General features: G+C 43.0%; 1 protein-coding gene across 1 annotated transcript in view; it reads left to right on the top strand.

Annotated features, from left to right (window-relative positions):
* The window catches only part of tmem145 (transmembrane protein 145), a 51,897-nt gene that overhangs the window by 8,199 nt on the left and 22,481 nt on the right, over positions 1-21,217 (top strand). Inside the window, exons 2-5 of the mRNA XM_055645705.1 lie at positions 9,337-9,411; positions 13,617-13,694; positions 16,468-16,554; positions 19,119-19,220. Coding sequence (XP_055501680.1) covers positions 9,337-9,411; positions 13,617-13,694; positions 16,468-16,554; positions 19,119-19,220 — 342 coding nt within the window. The remainder of the gene's footprint in view (positions 1-9,336; positions 9,412-13,616; positions 13,695-16,467; positions 16,555-19,118; positions 19,221-21,217) is intronic.

The raw sequence follows: 21,217 nt of genomic DNA, 5'->3' as shown, positions 1-21,217 counted from the left end.
TCTCTTTCTATTTATTTTTTCCTTATGTACAACTACTACGGACTGACGCAAAACTGCATTTTTGTTGTACTCATGGAGGGTGGCTGGGGGAAATTCAGACGCCTCAAGGTCTGACGGGTAAAATCTTGAGGAGGTGATGGAGCCAACCTTCCCCTATTGAAGGGGGGATAAAACACCTGCTGAACATATGTATTTGTGCGATGACATTAAAGTTGAATTGAATTGAATTGAATTGGCTGCTGTAAGGCAGCAACTTTACCACTGCGCCACCATGCCGCCCCCGTCTTCACTCTCTGTACATTATTTTTACTTAGATACCTTCTCTTGTCACCCGCTGGGATAACAGCTGTCTAAGCAGGCTCCAGCATGTGGAATTACATTTTAATAAAACACTGTTCAGGACCACAGTGGGCAGCACGGTGACAATATGGTAGAGCTGCTGCTGCTCCATCCATCCATCCATCCATTCATCATCCATCCATCCATCCATCCATCCATCCATCCATCCATCCATCCATCCATCCATCCATCCCATCCATCCATCCATCCCTCCCTCCCTCCCTCCCTCCCTCCCCTCCCTCCCTCCATCCATCCATCCATCCATCCATCCATCCATCCATCCATCCATCCATCCATCCATCCATCCATCTTGTTATCTTCTGGTTTGTGCGGTCATACTATTTACGCAAAAACAGTACACGATAGCGCTACGATATTTCACCAGGCTACTCACCGTTCTCCTGAGCTGCGAGGCCTGGATGGCCGGCGGACGTCTCCAACCGGACACAATTTGTGGAGGGAGATTGGGTCGGAGACCCAGCCCGAAGTTGGAGATGTCGCCGATGTCGCCAAACATAAAGCGGAGACTCTGATCCCGGTGGAGAATGACCAGCGCCCGCTGTGGGTCCCCATCGCAACGTCAGCTCCAGCCCCTTCCCCTCTGGTACCCCTCGCTGGCTCTTGCCCCCTTCCCCCGTGATGATATCACCCCTCCCCCCCACAACCTCCGCCTTTTCTCCGAGCTTCTCTTCCCCCTCACACACACCCCCCTCCTACCACCTGCCCCACCCCACACACTCTTCCCCCACCCCCCCCCCCCCCCTCCCCCACACCCCCCCTCCCCATTAATTGGGTGCCACAGTGGAGCAGCAGTAGAGTTGCTGCCTTACAGCGTCAGAGACCCGGTTTCGACAACGGGTGCTGTCTGTACGGAGTTTATACGTTCTCCCTGTGACCTCGTGGATTTTCTCCAGGCGCTCCAATTTTCTCCCACACTCCAAAGACGTATAGGTTTGTGGGTTAATTGCCTTCGCTAAAAATTGTATAATTGTCCCTGGTGTGCAGGATAGTGCTGGTATCCTAGGACTGCAGAAACCAAATTTCGTTTGAACTTCATTTGAGGCTCAAATGACAATAAATAAATTGTATTGTATTTTATTGTATATGGGAGGTCACTGGTTGGTGTGGTCGGAAGGCAGAAGGGCCTGTTTTCACGCTGTATCTCTAAAGTCTAAGCATTGATCATGCAGAAATATCCAGCAATCCACGTGATATCATTTACTGGAATAAAGAGTTCTAGTTCACTCACCAACAGCAGTTTTCTAACTGATTGCTTATCTTGGACTTGTTTAACAGTCATGCTTTGTTTCTACAGTTGCAGAATGATAAATTGGTGGGAATATTTGTTCATAATTGAAATATTGGCAAAGATTGTGGAATCATGTGACCTCTTGTGGGAAACCAGAGCATTAGGCACCTTATGTAAAACCTTGTTTTCTGTAATGTTCTATTTTTAGTTGTGCTCCTTTTAAAAAGGGTGCCTTTTGATTAGGTTTTTTTGGATTGACAACAAAGTCCCTTGTCTCTATGTATTACTTTAAACGAGGCGAGCTTACTGAGGGACAATTAAATTATCATTGCATGATTGACTTTGGACACTGCACAACGCTGAGTACTACCTCAGCAATTTTGATCTCTGTGGACTGTGCCTTTGGTTGCACTACAGATTAAGGTTACTTAGTATAGCTTATTAGTTTATATTATTGATCATTATGTACAAGTCCACTACCGATTTTCCGGCATCCTTGGCTCCAGGGCCTTTCTGGTTCATTCGTTTTGCTGGACCAACAGAGGTCTCAGCCCCTGAGAGGAATCCAACAGTACTGGAACAGTCCACTGAGAAGCCGAGATATGGGCCCACAAATTTGGCCTTGAAAGTCAGCTATAGGAACAGGTCTGCCGGCACCGGCCACATGGGCGTTCCAGGGCCTTGGCTGCAGGGGGAAAATTTGTCCCGTCAATCGGTGTGGAAGTCCTGATGAAGTTGAAATTGGTCGCCTCACCCAACTTAGGCGCCACATTTTCGAGGGGACCTGGGGGTGGTGGGGGGGAGGGCAATTTCAAGTAATATTGACTGGATTAAAGGAGGTGCCGGACCATAATTTGCCGGAAAATCCCTGGTTGACCTGTTTGTGTTGGGACTGCTCCCCCAACACAAGATTCCACCACTCACCCGTTCCCCCAATGCAAGCCGTTCCCCCAACGCAATATTGCACACTCACGCTAGCCCCCAACTGTGCAGGCACAGCTCATTTCTCCTCATCCCCTAACACTCCCTCCTCCTCCTCTTCACCCTCCCTCTTCAATCCCTAGAGAGGGAGGGGTGGTAGGGAGGGAGGGGGGAGCAGAGAGGGTGGGGGGTAGAGGGGGAGGGGGGTAGAGAGGGAAGTGGAAGGGGGGGGGTAGAGGGAAGTGGAAGGGGTAGAGAGGGAGAGTGAGGGGAGTAGAGAGGGAGGGGGTAGGGAGGGTGGGAGTGAGAGTAGATAGGGAGGGGGCATCTCCCGCCTCCACCCCCCCCCCCATCTCCCTCCACCACCCCACTCCCCACCCCATCTCCTTCCTCCTCATTTCCCTCATCCTCCTCCCCTCACTACCATTCCCTGCCCCAGAACCTTCGCAGGTCGTAGAGCAGCACCAGGGCCTGGAACTCGGCCTGGTTCTCGTACTCGGCCCGGCTCTTGCTGTAGACTCCAGCCGTCAGCTCGGCTGCCGCCTGGGCTCCAGTGCAGGCCCCAACTTCCTCTCCGGGCTCGTCCCTGACCCAGACCCAGGCTCGTCCTTGGTTCCAGAGGAGGCTTCCTTCTCGGCCTTGGTCCAGGCCCCATCCCAAGCTCCGGGCTCGGCCCTCACTCCTGCTCCAGTACCACCGTCCCCACCAGGCATCGAGCGCCGGCAGCCGCCGCCACTCCTCGTTCACCGCGAGCGCTGGAGTGTTCCGTCCTGCCTTGCGAGTGCGTTGTGACATCACTTGGGATTTTTTTTCTGAAATAGGTGAGTTTTCAGGGGTGTTTTTAAAACTTTAAACGATTAACAACTTCGGAAATATAGCTGGGAATGCGACGGGAAGATATGTATCGCCTCGACTGGAAAAATCTGAGTAGGATGTGTAAAAATGGGAAGGCTGCGGCCTAGCGTTTGGAAGAAAATAGGAATTAACCAGATATTGACACGCACACACATACACACACACACACTCAAACACACACACACACACACAAACACAGCCACAAACAAGATGAAGAGTTTTAGTAATATAGAGATTAATGGGTCTGCTAAGCTGCAGTAAGTATGAATCTCATTGTTCTGCTGCTGTTGCTTATAATAATTAAACACTCTTGACGACTCATGATCTGCTTTTGTATTTGATTTGTTTGAAATAGGTTTTAGCTGCAGTCAGATTTCACCTTGCCTGCTTTGACACACACCACACCAAGTGTTCCCTGGCTTTTCAAGGAGATGTTAATCAGTTGCATGCGCTTTAAGTGATTTGATATTGTCAGCTGTTTGATAAGGTCATCTATCGAAGGCACTGGGACTGAGTGTTTAGGGGTTTGGGTGGATTCCTTCGTAGGTTTGCAACCGATCTTCCAGCTTTGTGTGATTGTGCGGACAATTAAGAAACGGTACCCAGAGACGAAGAATATTGGTCATGTCTGTAGTAAGTCTTGAATGTTGTTGCAGTGGTTTATCTCTCCGAAGGCTGTTTATGGATTATATTGTTACCTGAGAGAAGATTTATGGTTTTGTCCAGTTTCTTTGGAGTTGAGCCAAATATGAGAAAATGAAGCTGAGGCAGTGCAGGAGATGTCAAAATGTAAGCAGCAACAGTGAGAAATACTCATAGGAATACAGTCAACTCCCCGACTTAAGCAACAGGTGACTTACGTAAACTCATACTTACATAAGCAATTATTTAAACCCGCTGGCTCCCCGGTGGTCTCCGCGTTGGAGCTCCCATGTGGTCTCTGCTTCGGAACTCCCCTGTGTTCTCGCTTCGGAGCTCACATGCATGTTGTCAAGGAGTTAGGACAAAGCCAAAAACAGAGAAGACATTTTTTCAGTTCAAACTTTACACAGTAAACAGTACAGTAAAACTCTAAATAAACCGCTATCTGAACATTGGGAAACCAGATAGCTGGGCAGTTGGTTCACCAGGTAATGTTTCATTTACTGTGTTCTTTCCACTCCCCTGCTAACACAATGGGGCCTCAGTCTCTGCACTCATTTTCCACTCACTGGAGCTCTGTTTTTTCTTGTTCCCTTTCGAACTACCTGGTTCACTGGTATGTATTAAATGTATTAAAATGTATTATCACCCTGTGTAACATCTTGAAGAAAGTGAATTAAAATACTGAGGTATTAATAGTAGCAATGTTACAAAATTTTGAGATTTTAAAAATCAAGTCTGCAATTTATCCCATCAGATAAAGCATAACAATAAGTTTAATTTGACACCAAATTCACTTTCATATCTCAAGTATTAAAACAGTTATGGCCATTTTCATACTCGGAAATTAGCATCTTGTTCCCTATTGATTTTCAATGGACATTACAAAAAAGCTGTGATCTTGGATAGTCAAAAGCCCATTTCTTAAGGAAAGATTAACATTTTTAAATAGCCTAAGTGTCCAAAGATTATTCACAAATAATTCACAATATAACATGATTTTTATATCTAATTTACATTAATTTATAGGCCAAATGGAAGGAATTTAGTGTTCAATTGCTGTAAATAAATGCCCATTTAAATCGGCTTTCTAGTGGGTTCATGTGAACGCGCTGGTTTAGAACGTTGACATCGCGCTGGATTAGTGCCCTCAAATGCCGAGAAAAATACTGCGGGATATAAAAAGCCCAAAATGAACTACTCGCTATAGATAACTTGATATATAGGGTTATATATATGCCCCATTTAATGTAAAAATAAGGTACATACCTTTAATTGTTTGCTTTATAAAACCCTGGGGCTGCGAGAGGTTGCGGAATGAGACAGCAATTTTAAAACTATTATAACTATATTATCGAGGCCTATAAAACTAATAATACCTTTTGCGACCGGGTCTTGCAGCGATTTTTCGTTAATGATTTACTAGGCTGAACATCTGCGATTAGTACAGCCTAGTAAAAATCGCGTTTTAAACCCGCCCCCTCCAAACAGCGCCAAAATCGCGGACATGGCTGTGGGCAGATTCCCAATGACGATTCATGTAGGTTTTGTAACATACCTATTAATAGAAATAACATGCAGTGATCTGTAAAACAGTAAAGAATGTTTTATTGTCATATGTCCCGAAATAGAACAATAAAATTCTTACTTGTAGCAGCACAACAGATAAATAAACACAGTATTCAGTGGAAACCAGAGTAAACAACAAAAATAAGTTCAATATATATAGTAGAACATGGAACAGTACAGAAGATAGACACAAAAAGCTGGAGTAACTCAGCGGGACAGGCATCATCTCTGCAGAGAAGAATGGGTGACGTTTCGGGTCGGGTCCCTTCTTCAGACTGGTTAGGGATAAGGGAAAAGAGAGATTTAGACAATGATGTGAAAAGATAAAGAACAATGAATAAACGATATGCAAAAAAGTAATGACGATAAAGGAAACAGGCCATCGACTTGGGTGGGGGTGGGATAGAGAGAGATGAAATGCCGGGGCTACCTGGTGAGAGAAATCAACATTCATACCACATATAAGCTCCCCAAGCGAAATATGAGGTGCTGTTCCTCCAATTTGCGTTTAGCCTCACTTTTCACAATGGTAGAGACCTAGAACAGAAAGGTCTGTGTAGGAGTGGGCAGGAGAATTAAGTGACCGGCAACCGGGAGATCAGGTAGGTTCAGGCAGGCTGAGCGAAGATGCTCCGCAAAACGATCGCCCAGTCTACGTTTGGTCTCGCCGTTGTATAAGAGTCTACATCTTGAACAACGGATGATGTTGGAGGAGGTGCAAGTGAACCTCTGCCTAACCTGAAAGGACTATCGGGGTCCCTGGACAGAGTCGATTGTTGATCTGCCTGTACGTGATCCATATCCCTCTGTTCCCTGCACTTCCATGTGCCTATCCAAAAGCCTCTTAAATGCCACTATTGTATCTGCCTCCACCATCACCCCTGGCAGTGCATTTCAGGCCCCCACCACTCTGCAAATAAACGTGCCCTGTACATCTCTATCAAATTTAACACTCTCACCTTATTGCTATGCCCTCTAGTGTTAAACATTTCCATGCCGGGAAAAAGGTTCTGACTGTCTACCATATTTATGCCTGTCATAATTGTATATACTTACTGGACCAAGTGGGACCCGTTGGGTCCCTGTCGGACGGGAGACCTGGTCCCCCAACGCAACCTGTTCCCCCAACAAAAATATTCCACCACTCACCCATAGCCCCCAACTGCGTAGGGGCTGCTCATTTTGCCTTATTCATCCTCCCTCATTTTTAACTTTTAAAAAAAATGCAATTGCACTTGCTAGCTGGCAGAACTCAGTGTACAGGGGTAGCAACATTGTTGCGAGCAGGGCTACAATCCCATTATGACATCATAATTGTAAGCACATGGAAGACATTTTTCTCAAATTGGGGATTTGTAAATTAAAAAATGTTAATAACTTGTAAAATATACCATCAATCTGAACGAAAAGATAAAAACACACCATAAGACACTTGTGAGTAAGGTGGTCCAAACATTTTAGTGCCATTGCGTATCATTTTGGTGTTATTCACGGCATGAATCACATGCAGACAGACAGACCGACGGAAGGACAAACAAGATGAGAGTTTAAGTAATATATATACTAAACCAAGTGGGACCTGTTGGGTCCCTGTCACACGGGAGGCCTGGGCCCCCAATGCAATATTCCACCACTAACCCATAGACCCACGGGAGGCCTGGTCTCCCAACGCAACCCATTCCCCAACACAATATTCCACCCGTTCCTCTAACACAAGCTGTTCCCCCAACGCAATATTCCAGCACTCATCCATAGCCCCCAACTGTGCAGGGGCAGCTTATTTCCCCTTATTCACCCTCCCATATCTATCTAAATAATATTAAAACTTTAAAACTGTGTGTGTGTGTGTGTGTGTGTGTGTGTGTGTGTGTGTGTGTGTGTGTGTGTGTGTGTGTGTGTGTGTGTGTGTGTGTGTGTGTGTGTGTGTGTGTGTGTGGTGTGTGTGTGTTTTGTGTGTGTGTTGTGTGTGTGTGTGTGTGTGTAAATAATGTGTGTGTGTGTGTGTGTGTGTGTGTGTGTGTGTGTGTGTGTGTGTGTGTGTGTGTGTGTGTGTGTGTGTGTGTGTGTGTGTGTGTGTGTGTTTCTGTGTTTCTGTGTTTCTGTGTGTTTCTGCCTGGCTTGTGGGTGCCAGCCTTTGATTCGTTGCTACGCCAACACCAGACCCACAAACGCCCAGATTTTTTCCATGTTGGTAGAGATTTCACTTTTCATTCCAAGTATCCATTCCTGATTAAATTTTGTCGTGTTTATGTACACATTTTTAATAAATTCCTTCTCCCCCCGCCCCCCACTCACTCATTTTGTCGCCTCCTGCTGGCCAGCGACCATAACGGCTGCTGGCGCCCGCATCTCGCCTCAAAGACGCCATTTAAAAACAGCCGCATTGCTGAGTCCTGAACGGCTTGAGTTGGAGGACCACGTCTCACGTGGGGGCTACGGGTAGGGAACGGCTGCGTTGGGGGAGCAGACCCAACGCGTCTGCACTTGGTCTAGTTAAACTTAAAAAAAATCCTTGCTGCCAGGAATATTTAAAAAATGCACTCTCTATCATTAAACTTTAAACAAATCCTTGCTGCCAGGAATATTTAAAAATTGCAACATTGTAGTTGGCAATTGCACTTGCTAGGGCGGGCAGGATTCAGTATCCTGGGATAGCAACGTTGTAAGTGGCAGTGCAGAGGGAAGACATCTTTTTTTCAAATTGGGGTTTTGTAAATTTAAAAATGTGAATAACTTGTGAAATATAACATAAATCTGAACTAAAACTTGATACAAACCACCACATGACAATTGTGAGTAAGGTGGCCCAAAAATTGTAGCACGATTAATGTACTGTTTTGCCGTAATTTGATGACATCACTGAATCAGAGATCACAGACAGGCACGCACACACATACACACACATAAAACCAAACAAGATGAATTTTAGTATAATAGATAGAAGATATCAAGTCTCCTCTCAATCTCTAATGTTGTAGAGAAAACAATCCAAATTTATCCAACCTCTCCCTGTAGCTGAAACCCTCTAATCCAGGCAGCATTCTGGTAAACCTGCTCTGCATCCTCTCCAAAGCCTCCACATCTTTCCTGTAATGGGGTGACCAGAGCAGCATGTAATACTCTCAATGTGGCCTAATCAAAGTCCTATAGAGCTGCATCATGACTTATTGACTCTTATATTTAATGCCTCTAGTAATGGAGGCAAGCAAGGCCTATTCTGCTGCCATCTTGATGCTGCTAAGCTATGAACTTGGACTCCAAGATCCTGTTGCATATCAATGTTGCTAAGGATCTTGCCATTAACTGCCTGGAACACATTGACTGGGACGGTGGTGGAGGCAGATACGATAGTGTTGTTTAAGAGGTTTTTGGATAAGCGCAGGGAATGAAGGTATGTTGATCAAGTACAGGCAGATGAGGTTAGTTTATCTTGGACTCACACTCAGGACGGACATTGTGGGCCAAAGGGCCTGATCCTGTGCTGTACTGTTCTATGTTCTACATCACTGAAACAGATGGTCAGCTTTTCATCAATAGTACCTGTCAGTACACAAATTGGTGATATGTTAAAACTTTATCAAGTACTTCATACTTATTTTATCCACCATCAATACATATCAAAGTAAGGTAAAATAATGCAGGGCAACTAAGATACTGAAAGTGAGGTGGAGGGGGTTAGGTAGAACACAAAGTTCTGGAGTATACCTTTTCAAACATTTATCTGTTTTCTTACAAACGTTATTATTTTATTTTTGTTTCAGAATTGGATATTTTTGACTAAATTTTGTTTCCTACCTGAAAAAGGACAGATCAGCTATCATATCAGATACCCCAAGGTAAGCATTAAATTAATGCAGTCTGAGTTTCTGATATGTGTGGAAATTATTGACGGGAATACTTCAGGTATATCAGTGAAATGCTTGACTGACTAATGGACCCAGAAATTAACCAACAATTAACCGACATTGATCGATCTAATACAGTATTATGTAACGTGTAAGAGATTTACATTCTCTTATTTATTTATGTATATCCTTTGTATTTTGTTGACTCATTTAATGTTTGGTCCAGTATAATCAAATATTAAGGTTTGCTCAGGAGGGTTAGCCTAAACAAGGCTAGAGAATTAGCCTATTATTTGCCTGGGTTCCTTGTTTCTTATATATCTATAACTCAATGTCATGCTGTGATATGATAGTTATACAGCGTGAAAACAAGCTCTTTGGCCGAACTTGTCCATGCCGACCAAGATGCCCCATCTGAGCTAGTCCCTTTTGCCCAAAAATCCTATAGCGAGCAAGATAACCTCTCCTGCTAAATGCAATGGGCTGACGTGTAGTACGCAACGGAGCGGAACATGGGCCTTTTTTTCATCCATTTCAGTAATCCGACCCGACCCGACTCGCAGTGTAACCAACGTTGCGGGGGAACAGTTTGTGTTAATAAATTATAATTCTGAAAATGAGACGATTTTTACCAAAGAACTTTTATTTTTACAAGGATGTTTCCGTAACCGGCTTCCATCTCCGCAATAGTATCTTTGCTCCGCTATTGGATCTTTGGTGCGGAGACGGAAGCCGGTTATGGAAATGGGGCCGAAAATTACCCATGAATCTGCCCATGATCGTACTACGTCTTTTTCGTTGAGTGATCTATCTTGCTTGCTATAGGATCTTTGCTTTTGCCCATATCCCTCTGAACCCTTCCTATTATCTCCTTAAATGTATCTCCCCAAATATCTTTCAATGTTGTTAAACCCACTGTATGACAAAGTTGCCCCTCAAGATCCTATTAAATCCTTCCCCTCGTATCTTAAAACTGTAACCTCTAGTTCTTGATTCCCCAACCCCATGGAAAGAAAATGTGTGCATTCACCCTATCCAATCTCCTTATGGTTTTATATGTGTATTTTTACAATACTGGAGAGATTTTGAGGAACAAGATTATTATTCAGGATTTTACACCAATATACTGTTCTTAACAAAAATCTACCCATCATGTGAAACCTTATAAATAACAGATATAAATTAGATAACTTCAAGACCGAAAATCAAAAACTTTTTTCATGACAGACAAATTTCATCGTTTTACCACCATTTTGGGCACCAAAAATGTGACATAAAAACTCTGCCACATTTAGTCATGAATATTTAATTCATAAATAAACTTCATATGGCAATAGACAATAGACAATAGGTGCAGGAGTAGGCCATTCGGCTCTTCGAACTAGCACCGCCATTCAATGTGATCATGGCTGATCATCCTCAATCAGTACCCCGTTCCTGCCTTCTCCCCATACCCACTGACTCCGCTATCTTTAAAAGCCCTATCCAGGGCTCTCTTGAAAGTATCCAGAGAAACGGCCTCCACCGCCTCCTCTCCGTTCAAAACCCCTTATTCTTAAACTGTGGCCCCTGGTTCTAGACCCCCCCTCTAACATCGGGAACATGTTTCCTGCCTCTAGTGTGTCCAAACCCTTAATAATCTTATATGTTTCAATAAGATATCCTCTCATCCTTCTAAACTCCAGAGCATACAAGCCCAGCCACTCCATTCTCTCAGCAAATGACAGTCCTGCCATCCCGGGAATTAACCTTGCACTCCCTCAATAGCAAGAATATCCTTCCTCAAATTAGGGGACCAAAACTGCACACAATCCTCCAGGTGTGGTCTCACTAGGGCCCTATACAACTGCAGAAGGACCTCTTTGCTCCAATACTCAACTCCTCTTGTTATAAAGGCCAACATGCCATTCGCTTTCTTCACTGCCTGCTCTACCTGCATGCTTACTTTCAGTGACTGATGAACAAGGACCCCCAGATCCCGTGTACTTCCACTTTTCCCAACTTGACACCATTTAGATAATCTGTCTCCCTGTTTTTGCTACCAAAGTGGACAACCTCACATTTATCCACATTAAACTGCATCTGGCATGTATCTGCCCACTCACCCAACCTGTCCAAGTCACCCCGCATTCTCATAGCATCCTCCTCACAGGTCACACTGCCACCCAGCTTTGTGTCATCTGCAAATTTGCCAATGTTACTTTGAATCCCTTCATCTAAATCATTAATGTATATTGTAAATAGCTGGCCCCTCATATATATAGGTTTTGATAATGATCTAGGGAAACATCTTCATCATTGCCAGGAGAAAAATACAGTAACATGCCTGGTAATCCACCTAGCAAAGATCCGATAACGGTTGTTGTGCTTGGTGTCCATTGTCGCAATGACCGTTATCGGGGTCGATACCTCCGTAAGTTAAACCACGGAGGCTCCAAACCTCGACTGCTTTTCACAAACCCCAACAAGGTATCCTATGGTAGCAGTGATTTTTGGGCAAATTAATTATTTTTTCTTATATTCAAATTTAATATATCAAAACCATCGTGGTGTAAAAAACACAACAACTGTTTATGATATATTTTCTGTCTTTTTAAAGTCAATAAAAAAAACAAATTGGGCATAATTGGTCATCAAAACTAAGAAACTGAGCCAATCTTCAATTAGGCAACACACTGTGTTGAAAATGTTTGTTTTTCTCTAATAATGGGACACAAAACCTTTGAGGGTCCACCGCAATGTACGTTTGTGTGTATGATCGTGTAACGTGCGTTGCGGTGTCCACTTAGATGGATGCAGTACAGTACATGATCGGGTGAATGAAGCGGAAACGGTGTTTGCAATTTTATTGTTCCATGTGATATTCATAAACATAGAAAGGAATAAGAAATACATGCACTTACTGTGCCAACCAGGTCACTGATGGACACCACGCGACAATCAATTTGTGTTTTCTGATGCCATTGTAACTTGCTATCAATATGCTATCTTTTATATTTTTCATTGATACTATGTCAGTCATGAACCCAATAAAGAGCTTGTTAACTTTTTTTGAAGGGATTTGAAATTTGACCCCCTTTGTCACATTATTGTGTGCCAGTATTGTAAAAATACACATATACTTCTCTATAGGATCACTCCACAGCCTCCTGCGCTCCAAGGAATAATGTCCGAGCCTAGCCAGCCTCTCCCTGTAGCTAGTCCTGGCAATATCCTCATAAATCCTCTCTCACATTTCCAGCCTCATAACATATTGAATGGTTAGTACCTCTCCAGGAATGATCTGAATTGCCTGGAATGAGTCAACACGTTGCTGGTACTGTATTTCCTAAATCTTAACATTGTTTTTAAACAGATGATATCAATTAAAGGGATCTCTTAAATAATGGGTATAACTTAACTCGCGAAATCCCATGAAATTAGGTGAAGCACTGGTTTTACTCATTGTTCAATGGCACTGTCTGTTGCCGACAATGGCATAACGGTAGATCTGATGTTAAACAAACAGCCAATTCCAAGGGTTAGGTTAAAATCTCCCCTAAGATTTCATGGTGTTAGTTTGGTACAAGCTCACTTTTTGTCTCTTCAATACTGACCAATCTTTTACATTAGAAGAAAATTATTTTGAGGATGGATCTGCTGAAAAAAGAAACGTATTTAGGCTAGGTGATTCCGATTCTGAATTTAATTTCGTTGTACCACTTGTTTTGAAATTCTGGCAGCAATCATGACTGGTGAATAAAATTATAATTGAAAAGGACTTTGGTGTAACACAGATGAAACACTAAAGCGATGCTGGTGGCTTTATGGTAGTATGAAGTAATTTGGATGGCCAAAGATATCCAAAGTGAATTTATTTTAAATTCTCATTCATATGCCTGCAATTTTTTCCACTGAGAATGATAATAATTAAACTGCTAACTTCATGGTTTGCCACTGCTATTAAATATGAACCAGTAGGAGATGTATCAGCACAATTCAGGCACTTTCTTTAATTGATCTCTCTCACTAACAACAATTTGCAAATTAGTGGTGAAAAATCGGATTTGCAATCGGTTACATTTGTAGAATATCTCGCAATCTATTATATATCAATGCAGCTTAAATCATTCATTTATATACAATTAAAATTTTGAAAATAGATATTTCAAGATTTTGTTATTAAGTATTGAAATGTTTTTATATTCTCTCTGAAGGAAAAACATGAAGTAAATTTGCTATTTTACTATGATGACAAGAATCAGTGGCCTTCAGTGTACAAGAATAGCTCAAAGGTAGATCTGGCAACAAGTGTAGTTTAAATAAATGCCGTATATTCATAAAAGCTTAAATATTTTACTGTTGGTGAGGTAGCCGTTTCTAATGGTAGCAAGCACTGTGCGCAGTGTGCGCATTGTTGTATATTTATTCAAAACACATTTACCACCACTAGGTGTAAAATGTTGCACTCTGTTTCAACAATGTTTGGAATTCTAGCATGAGTTTACAAAGTCTCGAAGAAGCCTCCATGTTTTTGTCCGGAATTCTAGCATGTGTGCAAAGCCTTTAAGCGTGTTTTTGTCCAGAGAATGGAAGGATTGCAGAAGATGTTGACTTTTAGAACTATTTTTTTCTCACCCCACACAAAGCTTGTTGATTGCCCAGATTGTAGCTGCCTGCGCATTGTCATCATGTGAATAGAAGGACAAACATTTAGCAGCAGGAATTTGACACATAGGCCCTTGAGCCTGCTCTGCAAATAAAACCAACACAAATCTGGTTTTGACTGTAGCTACACTTTTCCTCATGTTCCCTGTAACCCTTGGCTCTCCAATCAACCACAAATTGATTTCAACCTTGAATGAAACCAAAGTCTCCAAGACTCTGGGATTGAGAATTCCAAAGATTCCAAACTCCAGTTGAATCCCAAAGAAATTCCACTTCATCCCTGAATCGGATGTCAAGAGTTATGGAGAGAAGGCAGGAGCATGGGGTTAGGAGGGAGAGATAAGTCACCCATGATTGAATGTCAGAGTAGACTTGATGGGCTGAATGGCCTAATTCTACTTCTATCACTTATGACCTTGACCTAAATAGATCACTCCTTCTCCTGAAACTGTGTCTCCTTGTTCTGAATTCCCCCGCGAGAGGAAACATCTTCTCACAGTCTCCCTTGTCAAACCTCTCATCAATGTTAAATGTTTTGATAAGATTTTCATTCTTCTAAACTCAAGTGAGGATTTTCCTCAGAAGTCAACTTCTTTATCTCAGGAATCAACCAAGTAAACTCTCTTTGAACTGCCTCCAAAGCAAGTAGGTATACTGTGCATTCAGAAAGTATTCAGACCCCTCCACTATTTCCACATTTTGTTACATTACGGCGTTATTCTAAAATGGATTACATTCTTTTTTTTATCGTCAATCTACACATAATACCCCATAATAAAAAAGCATAAACAGGTGTTTAGAAATTTTTGCAAAGTAATTAAAAATAAATAACTGAAATATCACATTTACATGAGTATTCTGACCCTTTACTCAGTACTTTGTTGAGGCACCTTTTGCAGCGATTACAGCCTCAAGTCTTCTTGGGTATGACGCTACAAGCTTGGCCCACCTTTATTTGGGTAATTTCTCCCATTCTTCTCTGCAGATCCTCTCAAGCTCTGTCAGGTTGGATGGGGAGTGGCGATGCACAGCTATTTTCAGGTCCCTCCAGAGATATTCGATCGGGTTCAAGTCCAGGCTCTGGCTGGGCCCACGCAAGGACTTTCACAGACTTGTCACAAAGCCACTCCTGCGTTGTCTTACAAACTACATGCTGAACGATAATTTTCTAAATTTTATTTTTTAAATATATAAGAATTTTTTTCCACTACTCTTCAACTACTTATGCCTCTTAGGCTAGTTTCACTTTTTTGGTAAGATAAGATAAGATAAGATAAGATACATTTATTGTCATTTGGACCCCTTGAGGTCCAAACGAAATGCCGTTTCTGCAGCCATACATACAAACACATAGACCCAAGACACAACATAATTTACATAAACATCCATCACATCGTTGTGATGGAAGGCCAAATAAACTTATTTCTCCACTGCACTTCCCCCCCCCCCGATGTCAGAGTCAAAGTCAAAGCCCCCGGCTGGCGATGGCAATTGTCCCGCGACCATTTAAGCCACGCCGGGTGGTGCGAGGTCGCACACCGGGTCTTGGTGTTAGAGCCCCCGGCGTGCGCTCGCAGAGTCCCGCGGCCATTCCGCGCGGGGCGGTGGTGTCAGGCCCCGCTCCAGGAGCTCTTCAACCCCGCAACTCGGGCGGGGGAAGTCGCCGTTGCGAGAGCCCTGAAAAACGGTCTCCCTCCAGGGAGCCGCGGGCTCCCGGTGCCGCCGACCACAGACCTGTCGTTGGGGCCTCCGACTCTCCGGTCGGGCCGCAGCAGCAGCAGCAGCGCTCCTCCACCGCTCCAACCGTTCCGGACTCGGCCAGCCCCGCGACGGCGACGGTGAGTTGTAGCACCAGAGTCCCCGGCTTCTTCCTGTTGGAGGCCGCTCCTCGTTGCGGCCCCAACGACAACGGAAACCCGACGAGAAAAGGTCGGGTCTCCAGTGCTGATTCAAGGTCATTGACCTGAATATTTGGTTTTGTCTTTCTCTGTACAGATGCTGTCTCAAAATCTCCACATCCAAACACAAAAACAGTTTCTTCCCACGAGCGGTAGCTCTACTTAACAGCCGCACTACACCACTACATTCTGGTCAGACACTTAGGAACTCTCCACGTGCACTTTAGACATCTACAAGTGCAATATATTGCAAAGCTGCCCCTTTTTAGACTTGCACTTTATTTTTACATTTTTTTAATTGTAATTTTGTTTTTAATTGTCACCTGTATGTTGTGTTTTTACCATGTGCGAGCAAAGCACCAATCAAATTCCTTGTATGTGTACCTACTTGGCTAATAAATTGATTCTGATCTGATTTTGATTTTCAGTATTTCATTTTGATGTTAACTTTGGCTTGATTCTGCATATTCATACTGACTCAAATCTAAACATGTTTAATTAGAACTGCTGGAGTAAAGAAGTCGTGGCTGCAAACGGAAACAATCAGCTGTTCAACCTCACGGATGGCTTTGCATTGTCTGGTTGTCAGGTATGTACTCAGTATTAATCTGTATTTATACTCTTTATGGTGGGAATGTTAAAATGAGAGGAAGCAAACATTTCTTCTTTGGGAAAAGGTGGGAGTGATGGGTAACAAATGTAGACGAGAATCCAGAAGAATAAAATAACTGTTCAAGATTGATCACAATCACAGTTACATTCTGTGGACTGAAATAGTGGGGAGAAGAAATATGCAAATAAATTAGAGGAAAGTAAAATATATGCAATAATAATTCATGGGTGATCTCAACCAGCTAGTAATTAACTGACCCAAAGTGACAGATTAAGAGAAGAAGGGACGGGAGATTTATCATTGTTTGCAATGAAGCTAAACAAAGGGGCACTTACAGTCACAAGGAACTGCAGATGCTGGAATCCTGAGTAAAACAATGTGCTGGAGTAGCTCAGCAGGTCAAGAAGCATCGCTGGAGGACATGGATAGGTGGCATTTCAGGTCAGGATCCTTTTCACACTACACTAATGTGGATAAATTGGAGTTGATCAGAAATTCAAGTAGGGAATATTTAAACAAAAGTGTGTACAATGATAAATATTTTAAGTTAGTGTGTTGCTGGACTGGAGGGCCTGAGCTATTAGGAAAGGTTCAGCAGGCTCGGAATTTATTCATTAACGTGCAGGAGGATGAGCGGTGATCTTATATGGGCGTACAAAATCATGAGAATAGATCAGGATGACGCACAGAGTCTCTTGCTCGGAGTAGAGGAATCAAGAACCAAGGACATATGGTTAATGTGAGGGGGGGTAGGGGAGATTTAATAGGAACCTGAAGGGTAACTTTTCCACACAAAGGGTTGTGTGTGTATGGAACGTGCTTGTATGGAAGAGGAGATAGTTGAGGCAGGCACTATGGCAATGTTTAAGAAACATTTAGATAAGTACATGGATAGGACAGGTTTAGAGGAATATCGGCCAAACGCAGGCAGGTGGAACTCTTGTAGATGGGTTATGTTGATTGGTGTGGGCTGAAGGGCCTGTTTCCATGTATTATGACTCTATGACTCTTTTAGTAATGGAGAAGAGTATAACAAGTGATGTTAACCTGCAAATGAAACCTTTTAAAATAATACTTAGGCCAGAGTACACATATTGTGCCCCAAAAAACTACTCAAAAATATCATGGATAAATAAAGACCTGAAAACAAGACTGTGGAGGGTGGAGTACAGTGAGAACTGCAGAGAGCATGACAAGGACGAAAATGGAATGAAATCACACAGGAGCATCAATAAAATATTCTACATGCATTTCAATAATAACAAGAGAACAATGGTTTGGGAATAATTCCATTAAGAAATGCTCAGGATGAAGTCAGAGGCTGTAAAAGCAGAATGGCAGAAATATTAAATAACCATTTGAGCTTTAGTATTTGCTGAGGACAGATCAGATGGATATAAGATAATGAGATTTGTCAATTGAGAATGCAGTTATTTTGTAGTTGATATAGGGAATGGTATGTAATTAGATTGGAGTATCAAAGCCCATTTTCTACTTGGCTCAGCCACTATCCCTCTTGTTTTTGACGAGCGTTGATTAACGGCTGTGTCTGGGAACTGAGCACTTGAACTAGTTGATAATCCCACCAACGGTGTACTGAAGGTGTACGTTTTGTTAGAAGTCACTTTATTCCAGATAAAGTGTTGAATTTGGGTTGTGGTTCATAAGTTCATAAGACATAAGAGCAGATTTAGACCATCGGCCCATCGAGTCTGCTCCGCCATTCAATCATGGCTGATCTATTTTTCCCTCTCCACACCATTCTCCCGCATTCTCCCCGTAACCTTTGACACTCTTGCTAATCAAGAACCTATCAATCTCTGCTTTAAATATACCCAATGACTTGTCCTCCACTGCTGACTGTGGCTATGAATTCCGTAGATTCACCACCCTCTGGCTAAAGAAATTTCTCCTCATCTCCAATCTAGAGATACATCCTTTTATTCTGAGGCTGTGCCCTCTCGTCCTAGACTTTCCCACCACCGGAAATATCCGCTGGTTGCCTGTTGCTATGATGAAGATGTTGTGAAAGATGCTTACAGGTGACCACAAGGAAAGCCGACCACGATAACTTAGCAATTCCCATGATGCTAACTTCCCTTTTCTGACATTATATATTATCAAGGGCTATTTCAGAAGGATTTCAGCTCAGGTACTCGATCCTAAAGAATCCAGTCAGTTGGCAAATTCAGAAGAAAACATTGAAAATTACAACTGCCATTTAAAATATTTTAGAAACTCCGAGATTGAGATTGGAACTAACATGTAGATTTAGTGTTCGAGATGAAAGAATTGTAAACTTTTCTAAAATATATTAAAAAATATATAATATTTTGAAATATTTACCTGGAAGTAAAGTTCATAATGAGCGCCTGTAAGGATGCGACAGGTAAGCCCGCACCCTGCTCAGCAACATCAACCTTTTCTTCCGTTTGACGCCACTGCCATTTGTGCATATGTGTAGTACACAATTACTGCCAAAGGTGTGTTAAAGGTCTCAGTAACATCACTGACGACTCTTATCATTTATCCCCATGCAGGTGGTGGATGTGAATGGAATAAATTACACAGATTGTCAAAAAAAACTCAACTTCCATTCAGCGAGGGAGAGATGGTGGTTCCTTGCAGCCAGTAATTGTAGGGTACGATGTTCATTTTCTTCACTGATTACCAAACATAAATCATGCTTTTCCACTGAAGAAATATTGTTTATGTTTATTATTGTCACATGTATCGAGATACAGTGGAAAACCTTGTTTCCCAATCCATCCAGGCAAATATACGATACGTAAATACATGCGTACATCAGGTAGTGCAAAAAAGAAATAGGCCAGAATGTAGTATATAGTCTTGCATCCTCAGAGAAAGTGCAAATAAAAAAGTGCAAAGTCTTCAACGAGGTAGGTTGGGAGATCAGAAATTCATCTTGTCATGTGAGAAAACCATTCAGGTGTCTGATAACAATGGGAAAGAAGCTGTTCTTGAATTTGATAGTAATTGCTTTCAAGCTTTTGGGTTTTCTGCCCGACGGGAGAGTGGAGAAAAGAGTATGACCAGAGTGAGGATGGTTCCTTGATTATGTTGGCTGCTTTGCAGAGGCAGTGGGAATTGTAGACAGAGTCAGTGAAGGGTAGGCTGGTCTGCGTGATGGACTGGGCAGTGTTCACAATTCTCTGCAATTTCCTGCTATTTAAGGCAGAGCAGTTTCTGTAGCAAGTTGTGACGCATCTGAACAGGATTCTTTCTATGGTGTAAAAGCTGGTAAGAGTAATAATTGCACACGCAAATGGCCCATATCCCTATTAAACCTTAGACAGGGCACCTTGGTTGGCATGGACGAGTTGGGTTGAAGGGCCAGTTTCCGTGCTGTGTGACTATGAATCATTGGGAACTTGCAATATTTCAGCCTTCATGCCCATCTCAGCCTTCTGAGAAAGTAGAGGCATTGGTGGATTTTTTTGAACCAAGACGATTTGCCAATGTTTACATCCAGGAACTCATCACTCATCACTTCATTGTCTTGAGTACAGAAGTTGGGAGGTCATGTTACAGTTATATAAGATGTTGGTGCAGCCACATTTAGAGTATTGCGTTCAGTTTTGGTCACCGTGTTATGGAACAGATGTTGTCAACCTTGAATAGGTTCAGAGAAGATTTACCACGATGTTGTCAGGACACGATGGACTGAGCTATGGGGAATAGATACGGTGAACGCACGGAGTATTTTGCTCAGAGTAGTGGAATCGAGAACCACAGGACATAGGTTTAAGGTGAGGGGGGAAAGATTTAATGGGAACCTGAGGGGTAACATTTTTTACACAAAGGGTGTGGGTGTATAGAACAAGCTGCCGGAGGAGGTAGTTGAGGCAGGTACTATTGCAACATTTAAGAAACATTTAGGCAGGCACATGGATAGGATAGTCCCAAAATCAGGCAGGTAGGACTGGTGTAGATGCGGCACATTTGGAAGTTGGCAAAGTTTCCCTGTGCATGTGAACTCGAGACTCTATGAGCTTGCAGGTATTAGGACCTCCGCAGGATACATGACAGGTATGATTGCAAACATTAAGCATTATTGATACAGACATTGGTAGACATGGCTCCATGTAGTCCCAAAAATCAGGCAGGTATCATGGTTGGATGGGACTCCAAACATTCACCGTCACTGACCTGCCTTCCTCGACACTCTCGGGAGCTTGAAGTACTTGACATTTCCACCTCCGCATTATTGGGCTGAAGGTTGATTGTTTCCACTGTGCCATCGCACTTTGTTTTTGCTGACAGTTTCCAGAGGGAGACGAGCTTGGACGTACTTGCATTTCCACCTCAGCATTATTGATCCCACCCCGGTTACAGACACGCGGTTGAATACTTCACCCTGTTTCCCGAAGTCGATGATCAGCTCCTTTGTTTTGCTGACATTGAACGTGAGGTTGCTTCCTGACACCATGCCACCGAGCTCTCTATCTCCGTCCTGAACTCTGTCTCGTCATTGTTTGAGATCTGGTGCACCACTGTGCCGTCATCTGCAAACATGTAGATGTAGTTGGTTGAAGTAGGATTTGGCCACAGAATCATAAGTGGACCGGCTGTTTAGTAAGGGGCCGACGATGCAGCTTTGCAGGGCAGCAGTGCTGAG

The sequence above is a fragment of the Leucoraja erinacea genome, chromosome 14, assembly GCF_028641065.1.
Source record: "Leucoraja erinacea ecotype New England chromosome 14, Leri_hhj_1, whole genome shotgun sequence".
NCBI lineage: Eukaryota > Metazoa > Chordata > Chondrichthyes > Rajiformes > Rajidae > Leucoraja > Leucoraja erinaceus.
This window is presented reverse-complemented; position numbering and strand designations above follow the sequence as displayed.